We start from the raw sequence: 21,952 nt of genomic DNA, 5'->3' as shown, positions 1-21,952 counted from the left end.
CAGTCAGTCCGAACAATCGAAATCGAACTCGGTCCGAAACTGAGTCTGTGGCTGAATCCGAAGAGAGGCAATACCCTCACTTCGGAGCGGGAAAAGCCGCTCTGCGATCGGTTTCATATTGATCCTGTGGAAACAAGGAAACCAAAACTTGACAAAACCAAGAAGCTTATACCAAACAAGTTAGATATACAGATCCTTGTAGGATCCTGGCAAGCAACTACTCATTGAAGGGTATTTCCCATTCGACACCCCGTGCCAGATTCTTACTCTCTGCTGTGCGACAATATTTGGTTCGAGCGACAAGTTGCCTGAAGGTTAGACCCGATCCGATCCGATCGGATTGGAATGTTGGCCCGTCTCGAGTCTCGAAAGCGTTGGCGGTTAGACAAAGCCAGCTAGAGGCGGTGGGAGCGAGAGGGGCAGAGCCGCACACACACACACACCTACTCGCGAGTCGCGAATGAGAATGTTAGTTTATCGGTGTTAGTTTTGCGAGTGTGTCTCATGATATTTCGCAGAATCGCGGGAATCGAGAAACTCCCCAAAACACAGATAAACTCTTCCGGTGGACAGTGGGCAAAATACAATATACAAAGCAGTAAGGGGTTGGGAGGGGAGGGGTTTGTATGGAGCGAAGCGGAACTAGGAAATGCCTTTTGTTATTGGCACGCGCGACGTGATCTGGAAAACTAACTACTGTGCACGGAGAAAATTTAATGATCTATATACAATATTGATTTCATAACAGCTTCGATTTTCGAAAATCATAGTTATTAGAATTCTGCTAAAAGTGCATTTGCCTACATTTACTGCCTGTAAATGTAAAATAAGAATCAATAAATAATATGCCTAAATCTAATCTCAAGAACAATTTCCCAAACTCCCTTTGCGCACAATGCGATCGACTAGGCACATCTGCATTTTTTGTAATTTCTTGGAATTTTATTCTTTTTTATTGCTTTTTTACTCTTTGCCCTCGATTTGTGTGTGTTGTTGTGTGTGAGCTTCAAAAGGATGTTCGAACGAAGGGGGAGAGAGAGCAGCAGGCGTGAGGGATAGTGGAAGGACAAGGCCATGGATATCCAATGCACTTATCACCGTGCCATTGCGGTCCAATCCAATCCGCTCGAGTCCAATCCTTTGCGATCCAATCCGATCCGCGTCGGGGATTTTACAATTTGGAAGCACTTAAAACTAAATCTCTACAGAATGTGCAATCAATCTTTTACAGTATTTCGTTAATAATTTGTGTATTGGATGCGTGGATGTGTGTGTTGTGTGTATCTTATGCCTAAGCAGGGCAATTGAATGTAACGAATCGAAGTTTATTAATTTACGAACTAAGCGAATACAATTTTAAAAAGACACAAAAAAAAATAAAATGTGTAAGTTTACGTTTGGCGGGGCGGGTATCCAATATGCGGACGTGCCCCAAGTGAACGATCATAATGCTCTTTAAGGTATGTTAGTGATGCTTTCTAGAGAGTTTTGGAGGCAGGGTGTTTGGGTGGTGGCATGTATGAGGCGATAATGTTATCCTTGTTTCGTTTAATCTAATTACATAAATTATGCTAGGATAGCCCATGAGCGTTAAGAAAAAAGAACTACATAAATTACTTGGGAGATGGTTGCAATCCCCATTTCTCTTGGTTGCGTTTTTGTTGGTTTTTGTTTTCTATATTCTAGACTCAGTTGACAGCGGCGTGCCACCAAAAAATGTGGTTAAAATAATCGCATATGGTAACTGGATGCACTGTTCTTTGGAGTGGTTTTTTTCTCTCTCTCTCTCGTTCTACCGAAATTGCTGCAGCTTTAACTTTCGTTTCCGATATTAAGAGCCTTCAGGTGTCTCCGTTTCTTATTCGGGTTTTATCGGTTACTCCGTTCTTTCAGTAGCTCAGTTTACTTGTTTTTTGTTTTTGTTTTGTATCAGATCAGTGTAAAATTTCATAGCGCGCCTGCTCCTTTGATTCGATCTTGCTAGCTTCGATCCTGCCGCCTTTCACGTGGTTGTGGGGTTTACGCTCGCACTCATCCATTCTTTAACATCTATCCATCCATTCGTATCCGACGTGTTCTGCTACCGCTTACTGCTTACTGCTCCTGGTTGATTAGCTAGTCCATGTAACTCCGCCTTATGCCTCTCATAATCTCTTCAGCATGCGTTTCTTCTCCTTGAGCAACTTCTCCTTCTTCTTGTCCTGCAGCTTCTTGTCCAGGCCCGCGTGCTTCTTCGTCGAGGGTCCATCATCGTCTTTGGCATCGCCAGGAGCGCCAGCACCGCATTTAGCAGGCTAAAATGAAAGAGCGGACATATAAGTTACACAATGCTAAACTTCGGAGCTGGAAACACCTCATTTACCTGGGCATGGATCTCTGTCATCATACGCGCCCTCTGTGAGTAGTCATCGTAGCGTTCCAACAGCATCTTGCCGGCCTCCTCGTTCAGCGCCGATTCCGGATTCGGGACAATCAGCAGGCATTTGATGGTGAGCAGAATGTGCTTGATGCCCAGATCCGGCTTCCAGTCCTTCTTTAGTGTGTTCACACAGATCTCCCCGTTGGCGGCCACATTCGGATGAAAGATCTTGGTGAGGAAGTACGCCTTGGGTGGCGTCTGCGGGAAGTCCTTGTTCAGCGTCAGTTTGACGCGGAAAACGCCAGCGGCGTACGGAGTGCCAGCAGGTCCATCGATTAGAGCCTGAATATCCGTCACATCGCTTTCGTTGATCAGCACCTTGATGCCTTCCGGTGGCGTGGTCTCCATCTCCTGCAGCTCCCTCATCACCTGCCTTATCGTCTGCGGCGACAGGTTCTCCACATTCGAGTATTGCTGCAAATGGGGGGGATCATTAGTTTGGAATTGCAAAGCAAAGTTTATATTCAGAAAAATGGATTTGAATGGCAATAGCCTAATGTTTAAAAGATAAATCGCAGTTGGAATACTTATTGGACGAATTTTAAAATGAATTGACAAGTCATCAGATATACAGAATTGCAAGTACAGTACTTATTGGTAAGGATTATTACATGCAAACTTAACTAGGAGAATCATATGGTTCACAGTGCCAACCATACTTAAGATTGAGATGCATCTGACTCGGATTCTTTCACGTATACAACTTCTTAGAAATGGTTTCGCATACTCTAAGAATGCTAACAATTATTTAAAGAACATGTTCATCCTACCGAACTCATGATGTCTGAACTTCCTGCTGCTCCTTTGCTTCTGTGCGTGCGTGTGTGTGTGTGTGTGTGTAGATGCGGACCTGCGCTGGTGTGCGTGCGATTCGCTGTCTCAAGGTTTCAGTTTCGTCAGCTTATTCCTGCAGCTGAGCTGTTAGGGCCTCCGAAAGTCCCAATTTCACCGCCTTTTCCCAGCTGGCTTGGAAAAGTGGTCCGAAAATATGCGTGTTGGCTGGCTTTTCCTTTCCTATGCGTACTCCTTTTGCTTTTCTCGGCCCCGCCACTTGTCTCTCCTTATCCGTTGTTTGGGTTTCTGTTTTCGCACGCTCTCTTCTACAGACTTGTATATGTATTTGGTATAGCACTTCTCGAAAACCTCGATTTTAGGATAGCCGAGCGACTTGAAATTTTGTTCCGTAGCTTGCTATTGTCTTAAAATCGATTCGCTCGCCTTTGTCGTTGCTGTTGTGTGACTTTTCTCGACTCTCTCGTCACATTTAAACAAATTCAGTTGTCTAATTGCACACTTCACGCTCGACAACAACACACAAAAACAGTTCAATTTTACAGTAACCCTCGTCGATGGCGCTGCGCTACAATTTGGGGCATATGCGTGCACGCAAGCCATTCGATTTGAGCTCTGAATTTTGGTGGGCAAGTTTCAAACCGGGTTACTAAAACCAAGCATTTGAATAAAGCTAATACTTATCCACAGCCAGGTGACAGTGAAGCCTTGCTTTATGTGCAGCTAGCAGCCTGTTTGAAGGTGTAGCGCATCCTAAGATTTACATAGCCCACACAAACAAACTGTCTCTACACTAACGCACCAACAGGACTGCTTAGACGCTATCGGTATATCGATAGGTGCACCAAATTACTTCTTGCACAAGTAAAAGGTATTTATTGTGGGAATTATTGAAAGACAAACAAGAAATTATGATTATTAATAAAAAGGTAATCTTTTATTTTTACTTAAAAAAAACCTTTGCTAGCTATCTATAAATCATATGCATATCGTATTTCTAAACAACTTTGAAAACATTCATGACTTTTTAAATGCAATTCACTTGATTACTTGTGTTATTTTTGACAACTTATATGGTATATTTTGGGCTTGCCTTCCCGACGGTCACACTGGAACTAATACCATCCGATAACCGATAGGGCCTACCAATATCGAAGTACGATAGTGCCCGATAGGTTCATCCATCCATTTTTTTTATTTAATTAGTTTTAATTTAGATTTCTAACTCTAATTTATTGGCGGCTCCCCACTATCGTCGCTCCCCGCCATCGGTACGCTGCACTTTGGTTCGGTTTCGGTTCGCATCGGGCGTATCGGTTCGTTTTCGATCCTGAAGATCAGATCAGAATCTGGGGAACTGAACTGAACTGCCGTGTTTTGTGTTGTGTGTGAGGCAAGGAGAAGAAAATTGTGAGTGCACTCTTGATCGGGCGGATCGGAGAAAATGTCGAAGAACAAGATAAACACAACGTCCGGAACGGCGGCCAGTGAAACGAATCTGATCGAGGTGAAATCGAAGGTGAGTCCTAAGTTTCGTGGCCCCCGGATTCCACGCCCCTTTCTGCGACGCTGAGCTGCTGATTCATGCGCACAGAAATGGGATTAATAGCTTAAATTGAAGTTCTGTGGGGGAAAGGGGTCTTTAGTCTGCGCAACATTGTGGCTACCAACTAGGGAACTCCTTATATTGCTGACATTCCACTATCTGTTGAGCTTGGACTGCGAGGTGCGCGGAGCAACTGGTTTCCATCTTTGGAACACCCTAAATTGTCAAAGTGCTCTTGGCAATGCATCTGACTTGTCGGAATTCCTGAGTTCTGATAGGGAATGTTCGAACACCCTTTATTGCTTGGGCTATTTGCCTGAAAATCAATCTGTTGCGTCTTATTCGAAAACTACCCTGTTGCGCTCTTTTTCGGTGATTGCATGGTATTCGATACAGAAAAGGTCTTAAAGATAAAACGGTGGAATTATTGAAGATAAAGTCCATTAATAGCTAAAAAATAGTGTATGTACTGCAATTCAGAGGAGTTTCCATTGAACTAGTAAAACGGTTGCATACAATTGAATCAACAAGTGATGCTCATAAACAAACTTTACGGATTTCAAAAGTTTTAGCCCTTTTACTAATCAAATCCAATCCTTTAGTTCGATGCAGAGTTTCGGCGGTGGAGCTTTAAGCGAAATGAGGCGGAGCAGAGCTTCGACAAATTCGCAGCCCTCATTGAGCAGCTGCACAAGCTGACCAACATCCAGTTTCTCATACTCTACATCGATCCGCGGGACAACGATCTGTTGCCGATCAACAACGACGACAACTTCGGCCGGGCCCTGAAAACAGCACGTCCACTTCTACGGGTCATTGTACAGCGAAAAGGTGAGTATGCATAAGATACTATAAGATCCACTCAACTACAATCTTTGCTTCCACTCTATAGATGATCTTAATGAGTACTCTGGCTTTGGAACGATGAAACCGAGGAACCTCATCGGCAGCATACTGATGGGCCATACGCCCGTGAAGACAAAGGCACCGTCGATATCCATACCGCACGATTTCCGTCAGGTCTCGGCCATTATAGATGTGGATATTGTGCCGGAAACGCATAGAAGAGTGCGGCTGCTGAAGCACGGCAGCGACAAGCCCCTGGGATTCTACATACGGGATGGCACCTCTGTCAGGGTGACGGCCAGTGGGCTGGAGAAGCAACCGGGCATTTTCATATCCCGTTTGGTTCCGGGTGGTCTGGCCGAAAGTACAGGTCTGCTGGCCGTTAACGATGAGGTGATCGAGGTGAATGGCATCGAAGTAGCTGGCAAGACTCTGGATCAAGTCACCGACATGATGGTGGCCAACAGCTCCAATCTGATAATCACCGTGAAGCCGGCCAATCAGCGCACACTGACGTCCACACATCGCGGATCCTTCTCGAGGAACAGCCAGCTATCCAGTGGGTCACATCACACTAATAATACCAACACCTCCGACGAGATCGAGCACGACGATCAGGACGATATTGTGGACTTAACAGGCGTTACACTAGACGAGAGTCCCACGTCCACGTCAGCCGGCAATCACAACCATCAGCCACCATTATCCTCATCACCCTCGTCGCACCATCAGCAGGCAGCCTCCAATGCGTCCACGATAATGGCCAGCGATGTCAAGGATGGAGTGCTGCATTTGTAGGATTACCGATAGGAGATACAGCACCTCCAGCAGCAGCATCCAGAACTTAAGCAACGGAAAACGCGAATTCATCGCAGAGAAGCGCAGAGGATTTTCAGTTTATCAGACTTAACTTTCCTTAAGATCGAATAAGTTCGTTAAACTCGAGTCAATTATTTAAAGTTATACAAGTTAGGCCAACTTATCACGTGTGCACTGATCGATTGTATATCGCTCACTTACGAAAGCGACTCTTACAGCTCAACCAATAATGATTTTTAAAATAACCTTGTAAAATCTATTGGGATTAGGCCATATATCCCATTCCTTTCTTGTTAATCTTGGCCATTTTAATTTAAAGTTCTGCAAAATTCGAGTCCGATTGTAGGTGAGCAATATATAAAACACGATTGTATATACGTGTGTAATCATACGACTTTCCTCCATACATTCCACGAAACACTCAAAGTCAAACAAAACACACATATTCATTTGCACGTTTTTGAATGCAGTCCCTTGTTTTTATCTTTTTTCCTGGCATATATATATGTGTATTTAAATTTGTAAGATTTACGTCTTGTTATTATTCTTGCTTGTTGCATTAGACTAAAGTGAGACAGCTAGAGGAGGGAGTGAAATAGAGAGAGGGCATCAAATGCAGAAGGCAGATTAATTTACTTAACTAATCCATTTGAAACGGCAATAATTGTAACAAAATCACACATACGAGCACGAATAATTTATAAAAAACATTCCATTTTATGTACGTTTGACAAGTCGGAAAAAGCCCAACAAAATTATATTTCCTGATTTGTAAACCTTTTTTTTTTATTTTAGACAATCATTCTGTGTATATCTGCTATGTATTTTTTAGCTCAGCTTCTTGTTTTTTCGTCATTACTCATTATGTCTGTTTATTTTATATATATTTTTTGTAATTGTAACTTTTGTTGTTCGTCAATGTGTCCAATACTCGTCCAAGTTCTTTGTTGTAATTGTCATCCCTTAGAGTTATGGAGAAAGGAAAGAAAAACGAGGAGAAAAAGTTAACAAAACGTTAAGATACAAACGAAACACCAACAGCGCCTTCGCCTTCAAGAGAGCAATTCGATACTTTTTATATATATACAAGAGAATATATACACTAATACAATCTATGTTATATACGTACCCCTGTACACATAATTGAAGTCTGTATACGCTTTAGTCAAATTGAGCAAAGGCCACTCACGACAGATGCGATGCGATCTGCTCGACTTGAAGTTAACAATATTCATATTAATGGGGCGGAACACACATAACTAACCATACGATGTCACCTAGATAGATAGCAAGATCTAGGATAGACAGCAGCGAATCTGAAACTATATCTAAATGCGTATCGCCTTACCATTCCCCTCATACCCATTCCACATATCCCCTTACATTACCTAGAAATCTGAACTTACATCGAACAAAAAGTCTCCAGAATCCCCGATTTCCAAGCACACGCATATATATATTTATATATAAAAAAACAAAAGTGTATTCCCGCTAAGCAACTTAAAAGACCGAAAAGCAAATCACGAAAGAAAACCTTATATTTTGATGTATGTATTATTATTTTTTAATAAACCTAAGAGAACTTGTAACCGAGCTGGTGTAAGATTGATTTTTCCTGGGAGGTTCTAGCAAAACAATGCAAGTTTACTATTTATATCACAACTATCCTTCTTTTTGCATCCTTAAAAAATTGGAAACCATCTAGTTGTTGTTTCATTAGGGATTCGATTTATTCGACCACTCTTTTGGTTGCTGAATATGTACATTTGTTCAAGTGTGTATTCGCGAATTTGGGGCTTGGTAATTGGTTTGATCTTACATGGTAAAAATTAGAGCTAGTTAATCGTACATTCAAAACAAAAATGAGTCATCTAAGCAAATTACATTGAAGAGGAAGATTGTGGAGTTCGGAGGCTAAGAATGATAATCAGTCTAATCGCTTCCAGTCGCCACATTTGCGGCATTGTTCTCCAGGCACTGCCAAATGGTTTTGGCCGCTGGACGATCCTCGCTCAGAGCATTTGTGCACAGATAAAACAGCTCCACGATGCAGTTGTAATCGTCGCTCAGTTGAAAGGCCACTGGCAGTGGTGGGCGTGTACCATAGGCGGAATGAAGGTTGTTCAGTGTAAAGTCGGAGATGTCGTTCTCCTTGGTGTCATCATCTTCATCCTCTTCTTCCTCCTCCTCCTCGTCGTCATCATCGTGACTCATATCGTTGTCTGTATGTTCCTCCATTGCAGAAGGTAGTCCGTTTTTCCTTTCATCGCTGGAGAAGTCCAGCTGTTTGCGTTGCACCTTCTCCGTGTCGGTGGGTAAATCGTGCGAATTGTCCATATCCTCTCCAAGTGCTGCATCGAGCTCCAAAGTATGTGGAGGCACCAGAGCAAGGGTTTCGTAGATAACCAGGCCAAAGCTAAAAATTTCTGCCTTGCTGTCAATTACATCCACTTCGTCTATAACCTCCGGGGCGCACCAGAGGCTAGTTCCTAAGACAAGACGACATTGGTTGTTAATTTAACTCCTGGTACATTATAGATGCAGTATGCCACATATTTATAGCATATTGGTTGACATACTGCATAATAGCTCAGTGAACTCACCCACATAGCGCAGTCCGGGATTCTTTAGGAAATTAACCTCGCCATGCTCGTCCAGCGGAAGAGAGACTCCAAAATCGCACAGCTTACAGATCTCAAACTCGCCTTTGACCAGGACGTTAAAGGACTTGAGGTCGCCGTGCATGAGACGCGCTTCGTTGTGAAGAAAATCTAGTCCCAGGGCCACGTCCATGATCATCTTATAGGTATTCTTGGCCGGCAACGGGCCCAGATCCTCGTCGTGACGCTCCTCGAGTATGGAGCCCAGTGAAGTGGTGCACATTTCGAGTGCCAATGTGTTGATGCCCTCGTCATTGGTGACAACGCCTCGGAATCCCACGATATTTGGATGCCTCAGTTTGCTGTAAAGTCAGAAGGTACTTTTTATAAGAACTTTCAGTTTTGGAGGCAACTATAACAACAATCCTGCGTGGTGTGTACACCAAAGGCACACTTTACGCATGCACATCAAGGTAACTCAATGTCTCGCAAGCAAAAACTTCACCTGATGTGTGCTTTAACTAAAGATTTTTTTTAAGAGATAGGATTTATGTATATTTAAGAGATCAGCTAAATGTTGAGACTTTAAATTGATAGAAAAGCATTTTAAGCAAGAGTTTAACGATGATCCATTAAATTTTAAGTGATTCATTGAAAAGACCCGAGATCACTATTTCGATGCTATTACAATGGTTTCCATTAGCGAGCATAGACTGTAGCTGCTCAGCTGTGGGCCACCCTAATGAATTGCTGACCCACATATCGGACCACCCTAGCACACACGCACATCCAGCATCCGCGCACGCACACTTGCACACGCATACACCCACACGCAGGACACTCGACACACAAGCTCAATTCGATTGGACATTGGGATTTGGATGAGCCTACCGTAGGATATCGGCCTCGTGGACAATCCGCTCGTTGAAGAGCGTGTCCTTCTTCACCCGCATGTTCTGCGTGATCCGCTTGACGGCCCATGGCGAGCGGATTTCGCCGAGACGGGGCGAGCGGTCCAAGCGATAGACCCGGATTCCAGTGCCGTGGCCCAGGGTCTTCAGCATCGGCGAGGGCGGCACGTTGATGGGCGTGCTGCTGTTCTGGACATTCTCCATGTGCAAATTTCTCAGCTTGCGGCGTGGCGTGTCCATCGCATCAATAGCAAAATTCAATCAAACCGAAATTAAAGCGACGCGCACAAAACACCGTTTAAACTGTAAATGGAATGCAACAGTGTTGGTGTTGTGTTTGGTCCTCGGCGCCAGTGTGACCGTAGCGGCTCGTTTGGCAGCTATTAATCGCGAAATTGCTGCTAAACTGAAAGTTCTTCTTGCTGCTATGTAACGCACTTAATTTCTATAAAGTTATAGCTTATAAACTTCCGTCGGAAGTAGTTCAAAAACAAAGCACCTGCCTGCTGTTCTTTGGCGCCATACGTCTGGTCACACTCACAAGTGGAGCGGCTTGCAGTACTAAATATTTAGCCGTTGGCATTCAAATTGCTTCTACTAAGTTTTTTTTAACTACGAATTAACACAAAAGTTGCAAACAAAATTTGCTGAAGTACATAATATAGAATAAGCAAATAGCCAATTTTATTATATTCAAGTTTTGCATTATTATTTTGCATATCAAAGGCGGTCGTTTTTACCGTTAAGCTTCAAATTGAATTTAACAGAAAAAAAAAAATGCTAGCCAAGACACGAACCGAAACAGGTGGGCCTTCCCCAGACAGCAACCGTCATTGAAATACCGGATTTCGTTGGTATTTTCATACCAACAATTGGCGCGAAAGCCGTGCCAAAGCGGAGATGCGATTAAGAAGAGGCGCGCAGAGAGGCAGTCTGTGGAGAAACACCAGCGGAGTCGCACGTAAGCGCGGCGATTGAAAAGCGGACGTGTGTGAAAATCCAGGCCGCGGGTTTTCAAAATTTTTTGTTTTATTTTTTCGAGTGCGGTGTGGGAGGGTGTCACCTCCAAAACGGTAAAGCGGCAGCGACAACATCTCCGTTAATATTCTGGAACGGGCACACACACATAAACATCCATAAAACCGAAACATGCACATGCTTGGCGGAGTCGTGATTTAAAAATAATACAAAACACCAGAATAAAATATACGCACACACACACACACGCGTATGTAAGGTGCAAAATATAGTTTGGTTACTGGTTTTTGGTGATAACAACAAAAAAACATGAATAACTAAAGAAGAAACCAAAAATATAAACGATAAAGAGGAACCGCAAAAATGCCACTCAGCTGTTACGGCGAAAAAACAGCGAAAAACACCAAAAACATCCAAAATCAGGTGGAGAGTGAGAGGAAAGATGGAGATTAAAACAAAGAGCGGAATTGGAAACGAAATCGCTAAAAATCAAATAATAACAGCAACAACAAAGGCGGCAACCTGCTCTTAAAATCACCACAAATCTCGCATTAATCTTTTGTTTTACAATAACCCCCAAAATCGCCATAAGGCACAAGTGCAATAAAAACCATAACAACAACAAAAACAACAACAGCAGCAAGAACAAACAAAATCAATATTCAAATTATGCAGCAGAACCAACAGCAACAGCAACAACAACAACTCAACGAGTCGAGTCGAGTCGATAAGCTAAACGATAAGTGAGAGAGCCAAAAGGGGAGAAGAGAGAGAGCGAGCGAAAAGCGAGAGACAGAGAGCACAGCATCCACCCAAACCAAACCAAACCAAATTCACAAAATTACCACCCCCTCAAAATGGGACGTCGAACTTACTTAAGCCGGTCCTCAGCGATTTCCTACCCCAGCAGAATCGAAGGATGGCTGGATGTCTGCGGTGAGTGCGAGTTACATATAACATCACAGACTTCATAGTGGATAACTCACCAATTAAAGTTCGATAAAATAAATATGGGGTTGTTGTGTATCCTTATCCTATTAAACTAATGTTGATTGGGCCATAAAAATAGTTTACGGATACTGCCATCTGATTGCTTTTACAGAGCCTAATGTTTCTACAAAAGTCGAGAGCCTTTTTCATTTATACAACCTTATTCAGCCCAATTAATTGAATACTTAATAAACCATATTGTCAGAAACTAAAACTAGATGCTTTGTTTATTTATGCAATTGATCCCAAAGATCATATAGTCTATGCTTTAGAAGAGATATATTCTTATGCCCAGTATAGCAAAATAAACATAGTTTTTTTAACTATCCCCTGGACTTTGTAATATAAACTCGGAACTAAAAGTACTTTAAGAGTTAATGGAACCAGGGAGATAAGAAAAAACATCTGAAGACAAATAATGGTACCCAAGAGTACCCAGCGTCGAGAAACAAATGTATTTTCTAATCGCAACTCAAAGTAAGCAAATGGCTGTAATCTAACTTACTATTAGGGACCATTAGATACAAATTATTAGATACAATCTTTATGTGCACTGCTAATGAAGGCGGCTCAGATAAAAGTTTGTTAAAGAGCTAGAAACTGTAGTAGGTATTTATATGGTAGTTAAATATTAACCATTATTAAGGAAGCATTAAATTGCGCATAGCGAATTTTGAGTGGGAAATTATGGTTTGGGAGTACGTCAAACACGAAAGTCAAACCCAGTGACCAACTCGAGTAGTTTTTCACTTGGCTATGCATTTAACACCTTTTTAAAAGTGCATAAAAATGGTGAGCAAGTGGCCATAAGTCGGCTTTTTAATGTGACACTTATGGGAGGTTCATCTGTGGGTTTTGCGGGGGGATGGAAATTTGGATGGAAAGAGGTTGCCTCCCGGCGGATGTGGATGTGGATGTGGAAGCGGTTGCGGATGTGGATGCGGATGTGGGATGTGTGATCTGTGATGTTTGAGCTGTGGGCTGTGGGATGAGCTCTCTCGAGTTAAGTGTCTTCGTGTCACCTGTGCAAATTCCTTGGCCTGGGAAAAAATACCTTTCCACATTTTTCGGGCAGGTTCATGTTTGTCGACGAGCGTTTTTCCCCGTTATCTCACATTTTACCTGTCGCAGGTTGTCGTTGCCTTAGTTGTTGTTGCTGTTGTTGTTTCAGTGAGGGGTAGCTTGTACGACCCTCGGAAAAAGGTGAAAACACACGCACACAAGCACCCAAACACACACACATCGCACACTGCAAATACCCAGGCAAATAGACAACAAAGCCCTTGCGCAGGGTATCTCCTCTCATCGAATGTTCAGGCGACCAAAGTGGCGAAGCTGAAGTGGACATGAATGCCTAAGTAGTTGCTACAAACCATCCATTACTTGGACACTTTAAAATAATCTCAATAACCACAAACTCGTGTTCTAAAATGTTATTCAAAGCCAAATGTGTAAATCACAGATGACAGTAAATACTAACTTGTAAAGGGGGTTTCATGCATAAGTTTTTCAAATGGATGAGTGTTTAAAAGTAGTATTGAATAGAAGTGTTTAAAACTACTTAACAAAATCATTTGAAACTCGAAAACAATCCAATAGATGGCGATATATAATACCATTATAATTGATAAAAGGGTTTTCCCAGGGCAAATAGTACATGTCGTAGTTTAGTCGCCTGTGGCCGATATGCTCGTGTGTATTTGGATTAGCATGGGGCATTGAGGGAACACGTAAAGCAGAAATTGGTAATAGCAGACATCCACACACACACACACACACACGCACACATTGAAACGATCGCGATAAGTGGCAGCAAACAGTAAAAAAGGCTACCTTCGCCTTGAAGGCAACTTCTCTTATTGCCGTTTTCGGATTTCGTTGGTTTGCCTCATTTGCTTTATTTTTCCATTTCATTTTTTTTTTTTTTTTTGTTTTCTTACCTTTCTGTTACGGTTATTTGAACGCAGCGGAAGGAAGGTGTGTTTATTTCCAGGTGAACACGAGTGTGTGTGCGTGTGTGCGTTTGTGTGTGCTTGTGTGCGTGCGGGTTGGTGTGTCAAGGTCATTGATGGCATTCTATGGTAACCTTTTGCCTCGCCATTTGGCTTCGTCTTTGTCCATGTCTCTCGGACGTTTGTTATTTTCTTGCGCACTCGGTTTTGAAGCCCACCTACAAAACTCGGTTAACAAACAAGCGCATAGAAACACATGCACAGAAAGAAAAAACGCACGACATCTGTAAACCAGATCATCAAATACTTTGCCATCTCTTTGTTTAAAACTCTATTGTAATTTCATTAGTATGTTAACTATATTAAAAGTTATTGTATCTCTTTGTAACCCTTTATTGTAAGCCATTCAACTTGATTCATGAATTTAAAACAAAAAGCAATCTAACCAACTTTGATCTTGCATACTATGTTGATTTAAACGTTCGAGTTTCTGTCAGTGTATTCGAGCCAAGAACTAATCGCAGAAGTTCGATCCATTTGGTTGTTCCTGTTAGTTTTTTCTTTTTGCTAGAGTTGCTGTTGTTCTTTCGTGTCGCCCGCTGGCTTGACATCATTTCTGTCATGTTTCGTGTTGTAGCTGCCTTTTTATTTGGTCGGTTGTTAGATGGCACAGTCAACACCGGCTACAATGTACGCAAGAATCTGCAAAACAAATATGACGAAAACGTGTGCCGTTTTACGGCCAACAGTTGATAATCAATGTAAGAGCTGACCAAAAATATAGCTAATTATTTTATCACGTTATTGTAAGAGTGCTTAGAAACTTTCTTTGATCGATAGTGTGCACTGCACCCTGTTAACCCCTCTTGGCTTTCGCTTTGCATGTCACTTGGCCATGTCCAAACTCTTTCGTCTTGGCCCGTTTGTGGTGTGGTACGACTTGGTTCTTTGGGCTTTGGCGTTTAGAAATTGGTTATGAGGCCGCTTGCGTACAAAACCAACACCAGGCAGGCAGGCCCATGGCAAAAGCGTTAAAAGGAAGACGGCGAGAAGAGGAGAAATCGACTGGGCCAAAAGGCAGACTGAAAAGCAAAGATTGAAGACTGAAGACTGCGACTGCGACTTGGACTGGAGGAGGAGTGGCCATTGGCCACGACCAGCCGATGGAGAAGAACGATAAATGGTGGAGCGACACACAAGTGTCGAGATGATGGCGTCATTAACTTGGCCGAAAGCTTTTGTCGCTGACACACTTTTTGGCATTGCACTCGTTGTTGTCGTTTTTGTTGGCCAATTCGATTTTTATGGGTTAAAGCGACGCCGCCACCTGCTAACTATCAAATTGCAGGTTTCAGATACAAATGTATCTCAAAGTTTCTAGCATTTAAAGCCATTTCCAGCTATTAGCCAAACTCTCTAAGCTGAAATGAAAAGTGGCTTCAAGCTATGCTAAAATCAACTAAATGAATAGGTGAAAATAGCAAACAAAATAATTTGTGTCGCAAAATTCACGTTCTTAAATTTTTAACGAGCAAGTAGCTAAAATTATGCTTATTGAATAGAATATGATAAATGTAATGAATAAGAATGAATAAAGGCGTAAAATATAAAATATTTCGTTGGAGAACGTAAAAAAGATTAATGTCACATGAGTCATATGCCAAACTCTCATTGATAAACACTTCAACATAAATTGAAGAAGTATAAATGGTTCTACAGTAGAATATCGAATGGAAGTGAAGACTTTGAAGTACAAATCGCCACTGCTAATTAATTGAAAATTGTAATGGTTCAAGTTCAATGATCCCCGTCAGCGGCTGACTTTCGTTTGGGGCAAACCTTTCCAATTGCAATCCATCCATAATCTGGCTGGGATCTGCCGCCTGCCGAGCTTGACCCACTGCATCTGCTAGAAAGTGAAACATGGTCGAAACAACTTGATGCGGCTGCGATTACCTGTCGCCCAGGCTGAGAGCGACAGAGAGCGAGGCAGGAAGAAGGAAAGAGACGGCCTGCTGTCGGATGGTTAGATGGTTGGATGGTTGGATGGTCGGATGGAGGGGAACCTACTGTAATTTTCTATTTTCAAGTATCGAATGCGTTGCGCTGTCGCCGCTGCAAATGTTGCCCAACAACTTTCTATGAAAAAATTCACTTTTTCCTCTATGACCAACAACAGCAACACCTCGCCACCTGCGTCTCCAAGTCTACGAAGTTACCAAGTGTTTTGGGGGTCCAAAGCCGGCTTTTTTGTGGTGCTTTTAGCAAATCGAACTCGAACAAATTAACACGTTGCCCCGTCGCTAAAACAAAAGGGAAACTTCAGTGAAAGAAAACCCGTTTCGCATCGTTCCTATATATACATATATATAGTTAGTTAGAAAAGCCAAAAGAAGCGATAAAGTGATGATTGTCCAGATGGGACTCGTCGAATGCTGGATTCCCAGCGCATTGAATCATATTTGGGTTTTGGGCTGCCAAAACACTTGTTCTTCCCCCATCGGCCGCCCATCCAAACCCATTCCCATACGAATCAAATCAAAATAAGTCTGAGCGGAATGTAAACACACATTTTCAGCGGGCCTGCGTATGCAAAAGCCAAACAAAAGCCAAATGAAAACAATTCACACCCGAGGAATTCGACTAACAATCCGCAAAGTGTCGCACTTTGGGTGCTACGGTTTTTATTTAGCTCCTATAGTGTTTCATTTCGGTGCAGTGCATCGCAACTCGCCAGCTATACAGGTATTTATTTTTCTTTCTCGGAAACAAGGTGTCGATTTACCAAAATCGCAATTCGCCATCAGATGTCTAGAAAATCGAATCATTTCGCTGAGCCACGAAATAATGGCTCACATAAATCGAACATCAAACGATGGCAGTTTTTATGAATTTCTTTCTTTATTCTTTATTCGATATGATATAAGAGCTTTGGGGGAATTCTTAAACATTTCCTTAGGTATAACTCAGCTAGCTTTAGAGAAATTCTTATAAATATCTCAGTTAAGTTAGTATGTATCTTTCCGAACTAAAATCGGAACTTCCACTAAATAAAGCCCATCAAAATGGACCGAAAAATGGGATCGTCTGCGTGTGTGTATATAGTATGTGTGTATATGGTATGAGTGTGTGTGTATAGGATGGGCACAAAAATGCAACCAAACATTGGCGACGATCACAGACTCACAGAGCCGTGATTCCCTTTGTCATATGACCAAAAAATAAATATAAAACATCACCACAACAATGTGGGAGAGAAGTTGGGGCAGTCAGTCGAAAGACGAAAGACGAAAGACTGGGAAAAAGTCGAAAGAAAAGAGTCTATAAATGTATTGACAAATCAAATGCAAGCAGGTCGCCTGCTATTACATGATGCAAAATCCAAGTTATGCTATAATTCTGCATTGTTTGCTTTTCGAAGGGGGGATGACGGGGGGATTGGGGCTCTAAAAAGTGGAACAGCCCCAGTTGGTTTGTTAGATTTCAGTCTCCGGTCTTTTTTGCCTCCGTTTCTTGTTTTTTTTTTTTTGCGTTCAGTTGTTTGTGTTTGATTTCTCGAACGTTTCGCATATTTCCCATAAACCTAATTAAATGCGTTTGTTCGTTCGTTTACGCAACGCATACGATTTGTGTCGGGATTGCGTGCCATCTATATATACATACATACATACATATATGCACATATATACACGGATGTCTGGGCACATAGAGATTTATATATGTATGCATCTGGGTCGGGCGGGGGTCACCGCCCAAAATGCAACATGTTGTTTTGGGGGCGCAGGAGATGGGGATGAAGATGATTTGGGACAGCTGCAACATGCGGAAGCTATAGCCTAAACGGGACACTCAGAAAAAAGATGTAACTTTTGCTAGCGGTTTTGTAAGCAGCACACATTACTTAAAATACTCAAATTTGATCATCATTTTCAAGCTAAATTCGTAAGTTTTCAAGATAAAAGAACACAATTTATACAAATATGAGATCATCAATATAAATAGCTGTAATACAGTGTTGTTGTGGCTGCACAAACAATTTGTTTATCGTTCGAAAAATTTACGATTTGTGTGCAAAAAGACTGGCCTTGGAAAAATACCACAAATTGCAGAGTAATAACAAAATCTAGTTAGAGCACTTGTTTTCTTTTAATGTTAATAAATATCATATACACTTAAATTCCGCGAGTACTACGAATGATTCGTCCAAGTTTTTTCTGTAAATGCAGCTGAGAGGCGTGCTGCCACGCCCCCATTTGCTTGAACAAAACACCAACCGCAGGAAAACTCATTTCTTTCTTGTGGTTTAGCTGGCGACAATGGACAAGGGAAACAGCTTGACTGTTTCCCCTCACTCAACACCACCCCGCAACTCCGCAACGCCGCCCCTCCGATTTTCCCCCCTCAACAACACCCACCACTCCCCCCGCAAACACCCACACAAACCGCACAGATGACGCACAGAGCATAAATTATTTTAAATTAGTTTTAATTGGCAATGTCTTTTCGTTGCGCCTTAACATTTAATAATTCAATTTGGTGCGATGCGTTTTTCCTTTGCTTAAGCTGCAAAAAACCACAAAACTATAGTGAATCAATCCGAATTCCTATTCAAAAAAATAAGAAAAACTCAACTGGAAAATAGTGGGTATATATGTATATAAATATGGTACAAGACCACCGATGATGTCATTAATTATGCGCGGTGATAGCGAAATGAAAGAAAAACACAGCTCGAAGATGCGAGAAGTTGTCGGCATTGTAATGAGATAATTTCAATTAGCATACCATTCTTATTGTGAACCTTATACAGTGCGTATCGCTGCGGTAAATCGATCGCAGCTTAATTGGGAAATTAAACTATGCGCTGTGTAGAAAAAACTTCAGCCGAAAGAAAATTGTTAATGATTGAATGAGTGATGAAGAGTTAATTAATGGCTTTCGGTTGTTATCATAGAGGTTTATTTGATGATTTAGTTGTTAATTGCCAGATTACTATGGATCGTTTACTCATAAATAAATATTTTGACTCACTTAATTTCATTAAATAAATACATATATGTTGACTCATTTATGTAAATTGTATATCATTTAGCTAACTCCTTTCAATACAACTGAAATTAATCATTTCTATGACTACTTAAAAGTGATAAAGTTTTCATTAAGTTACATTTTTTAATGTTGAAAAGTATTTTTAATATTAATTATTCTGACACAACTTCCATACTTTCTGAATTTCAAAAAATGTAATTCATTAAGTTAAGATTTAAATGTACACATTTGAATTGTTGATTGAACAGTTGATAAATTGTATACAATTATGGCAACTGCAATCAAATTATCTCCAAATTGCGATGAGAAATTATATTGATTGTTCTATTAATTTATTGTGCACGTTTTCCCATGCCTACAACTGATATTATCCCTGAAAATATTTGCCTAATTATATGGAATTTAAATATCTACATCTGAAACGCACCGAAACATTCATGACGAGAAGCGGTTTACGTGGAATTAAATCTGTCGGTTGTATCTTATCTTCAAGTTCCCTGACGGTCATATGAGCACAAATATGTATATAAATGCGAATGCCACGGGGAAATGCACTGCGAACCGAAGATAATTCACAGATTGTTCGAATTATTCAAGAAAAAAAAACACAACCAGAAGAAAATTTCTCGTACGAGCGAAAAGTATTCGCGGTACATTTGTATTTAGTTTTCTTTTAAAAAGCAAGCAATACGTTCCTTGTTGTTTAGTCAAGTAGATTGAGTTCGCAACTCCTTTTTTCCTTCTGTGTAGATTGAGTTCGCAACTCCTTTTTTCCTTCTGTGTAGATTTATTGAAGGAAAACCGAAATGATGCGGTGATGGGGGGAAAAACCAAAAGCAAAACACTTGTTTTTCCACGTTTTCCACGCTCAGATGCCAGCTGATGGCCAAGGTTTGTGTGCGTTTGTCCGTTGGCCAACCGCAAATCTCCGCTCGCCCCTTGACGCCCCCCCCCCCCCTTTCTAAGCCCCACTTTTAAGCCACCCCCGCCTCCCTTGTTGCCCCCTCGTCACCACCTGTTGCCGTGTGCAGAAAAGAAAAACCGCTGACACAGTACATTGAACTCGAGAACTCAAAAACCGAGAAATTCTTATGCAAAAAGCAACAACAATAAAAACGAAAAAAAAATATAATGTGAAAATTTATAATAAAGAAACAAACGGCCAACGAACGTTAAAAAAATAGAAGAAAAAATTAACGCAAACTTGCTGAGCAACGACTTCAATTTCGCGCCCTCTCTCTCTCTCTCTCTTACTTCACATAGCCCCATCTCTTTCTGGGGCTTCGACGTCATCGCTACGCTCCACTACAGCAGTTGTTGTTGTACTTGTTGTTGTTGTCTTCACAATTACTTACAATATTTATGTTAAATGGGCAGACGGCGCCGGACTTGAAAAATACGCTCACTCGTACGTACATATTGTATGTGAAATGATTCGCCGCTTAAATAGGAAAAAAACAGAGAATTCAACGAAGTCAAACTTTAAATACACTGAGCGGAATGCAGTTTGCCAAGCATAAAAGTCTTTTTCCGCCTATTTTGAATGTATATTAGATTTCACTTGCAATAAAAACGTATTATATAAATGTAAATTACATAACTTATGTAAACAAAAGTCAATGAGATTTTCTAAATTTGTAAGACTAAAATGTGATTTTCATGTTAATTATTTCTCAAATAATATGTTTGCGGCCGAAATAAATGTATCTAAATTATAATAGAATTACAAACTTGTTACTTCCATGAGTAGATACAAATTACGAATTACGACTGTGAAAACTTTTTGATTTTTCCGTGTAATCCGTGTCACGCCCACATCGCCACGAAGCTAAACTTCAAATTAAAATCATTTTTGTAGCTGCCTCCTCACATTGTTATCTCATAGAGAGGAAAAAAAAAACGAAGAATTGAAGAAGGAGAAAGCATGAAGAGGACGCAAACTGAGTGAAACGAACTTTGAGAACTCAGACACGCAAGCTAAAAAACTGAAGGAAAAAACGGGCATTGAATCACAATGCGGTTCAACTTGGCTAAGCAATTCTCATTGTTTTATCTTAGCAGCTACTGCAGCCTCTTCTTCTTCTTCCTCGTATCCCGCCATTAGATAAATTCTAATGCATATAATTTGCACATCAGAAACGGCATTGCAGTCTGCAGTCCAAAGTTGCAATTGGGACTGCATATGCGATTGCAGATGCATAAATAAATAATCTAAACTAGTTGCTGCAGCATAATTAGGAACACGCATGCGCCACATTTTCCACACAACGTTTTTTTTGGCACAATTACATGGCATCTACATAACGTTTGACGTTGTGCAGTTTTGGATTTCGTTTTTTTTTTTTATGACCCAAACTGCGATTGAAATGCGTTTTATATGTATGTTTTAAATCCAGTTTGCAGATCAGTCATTATATACTTTACATTTGAGCGAGTTTGTTGCGTGTAGTTAACACGAACATGTCTATGCAGATGTAATTTTACGCGCATTTTACATTCGCTTTAGGAAATAATGCCTAAGAGTAGGCAGCACTTTTCCAATACCTGCTTAAGGCGTTCGCCAACAGGTGGCGCCACTTGGTGATAATGCGGTTAAGATTTAATCAAGACTCACATACCATGTTATGCCATTAACATTATACTATAATGTTTGCATTTTGTTTTACAGAAACCGAGGGAGAACTCACTCGCGTGATCAAGACGCTTCCCTGGGGTCCTTTGTACTGCGTGCTGCAGCAGGACGATCAGACATTCACCGCCTACTGCAGCGAGGAGATATCGGTGAGCAATCCCAGATATATTGATAGTATACCCCAATATATAGCAACTAACACACACACAAAACACACACACACACATGCTGAAACAGCCAGTAAAGCAGACATCTAATCGCTTTGTAACCGTAACTGTTAACATATCAAGTTCATTGGCATTGTATTTTCGTCTGTGTATATCTATCCCTGTCTCTCACCACTGCACACTATCGCTAACCCATATGGATGTAAACAAACCGCTACTACTACTACTACTACTACTATCGTTCTACTAAC

At 41.3% G+C, this 21,952-nt stretch overlaps 4 protein-coding genes across 7 annotated transcripts in view; 2 read left to right on the top strand and 2 right to left on the bottom strand.

Moving 5' to 3' along the window:
• Positions 1-1,188: 1,188 nt before the first annotated feature.
• On the bottom strand, positions 1,189-3,749 carry LOC122623455 (ubiquitin-conjugating enzyme E2 S). Its single transcript, XM_043802617.1, has 3 exons — positions 3,190-3,749; positions 2,363-2,833; positions 1,189-2,294 (listed from the first exon to the last, which is right to left on the bottom strand). The coding sequence occupies exons 1-3, from the start codon at positions 3,196-3,198 to the stop codon at positions 2,145-2,147; spliced, it is 630 nt and encodes a 209-aa protein (XP_043658552.1). The 5' UTR covers positions 3,199-3,749; the 3' UTR covers positions 1,189-2,144.
• Positions 3,750-4,351: 602 nt separating this feature from the next.
• On the top strand, positions 4,352-8,015 carry LOC122623448 (partitioning defective protein 6). Its single transcript, XM_043802609.1, has 3 exons — positions 4,352-4,730; positions 5,360-5,588; positions 5,650-8,015. The coding sequence occupies exons 1-3, from the start codon at positions 4,656-4,658 to the stop codon at positions 6,399-6,401; spliced, it is 1,056 nt and encodes a 351-aa protein (XP_043658544.1). The 5' UTR covers positions 4,352-4,655; the 3' UTR covers positions 6,402-8,015.
• Positions 8,016-8,127: 112 nt separating this feature from the next.
• LOC122624294 (lymphokine-activated killer T-cell-originated protein kinase) lies at positions 8,128-10,285 on the bottom strand. Its single transcript, XM_043803787.1, has 3 exons — positions 9,914-10,285; positions 9,026-9,384; positions 8,128-8,911 (listed from the first exon to the last, which is right to left on the bottom strand). Exons 1-3 carry the CDS (start codon positions 10,171-10,173, stop codon positions 8,355-8,357), a joined length of 1,176 nt encoding a protein of 391 aa, XP_043659722.1. The 5' UTR covers positions 10,174-10,285; the 3' UTR covers positions 8,128-8,354.
• A 594-nt stretch (positions 10,286-10,879) lies between these two features.
• LOC122625175 (ras GTPase-activating protein raskol) overlaps positions 10,880-21,952 on the top strand; it is a 42,971-nt gene continuing 31,898 nt past the window's right edge. For all 4 annotated transcript variants that reach the window (XM_043805141.1, XM_043805140.1, XM_043805139.1 and 1 more), the window contains exons 1-2: positions 10,880-11,847; positions 21,571-21,683. In XM_043805141.1, coding sequence (XP_043661076.1) covers positions 11,769-11,847; positions 21,571-21,683 — 192 coding nt within the window. In that variant the 5' untranslated portion in view covers positions 10,880-11,768. The remainder of the gene's footprint in view (positions 11,848-21,570; positions 21,684-21,952) is intronic.

This window comes from Drosophila teissieri, chromosome X, assembly GCF_016746235.2.
Source record: "Drosophila teissieri strain GT53w chromosome X, Prin_Dtei_1.1, whole genome shotgun sequence".
NCBI classification, from domain to species: Eukaryota; Metazoa; Arthropoda; class Insecta; order Diptera; family Drosophilidae; genus Drosophila; species Drosophila teissieri.
This window is presented reverse-complemented; position numbering and strand designations above follow the sequence as displayed.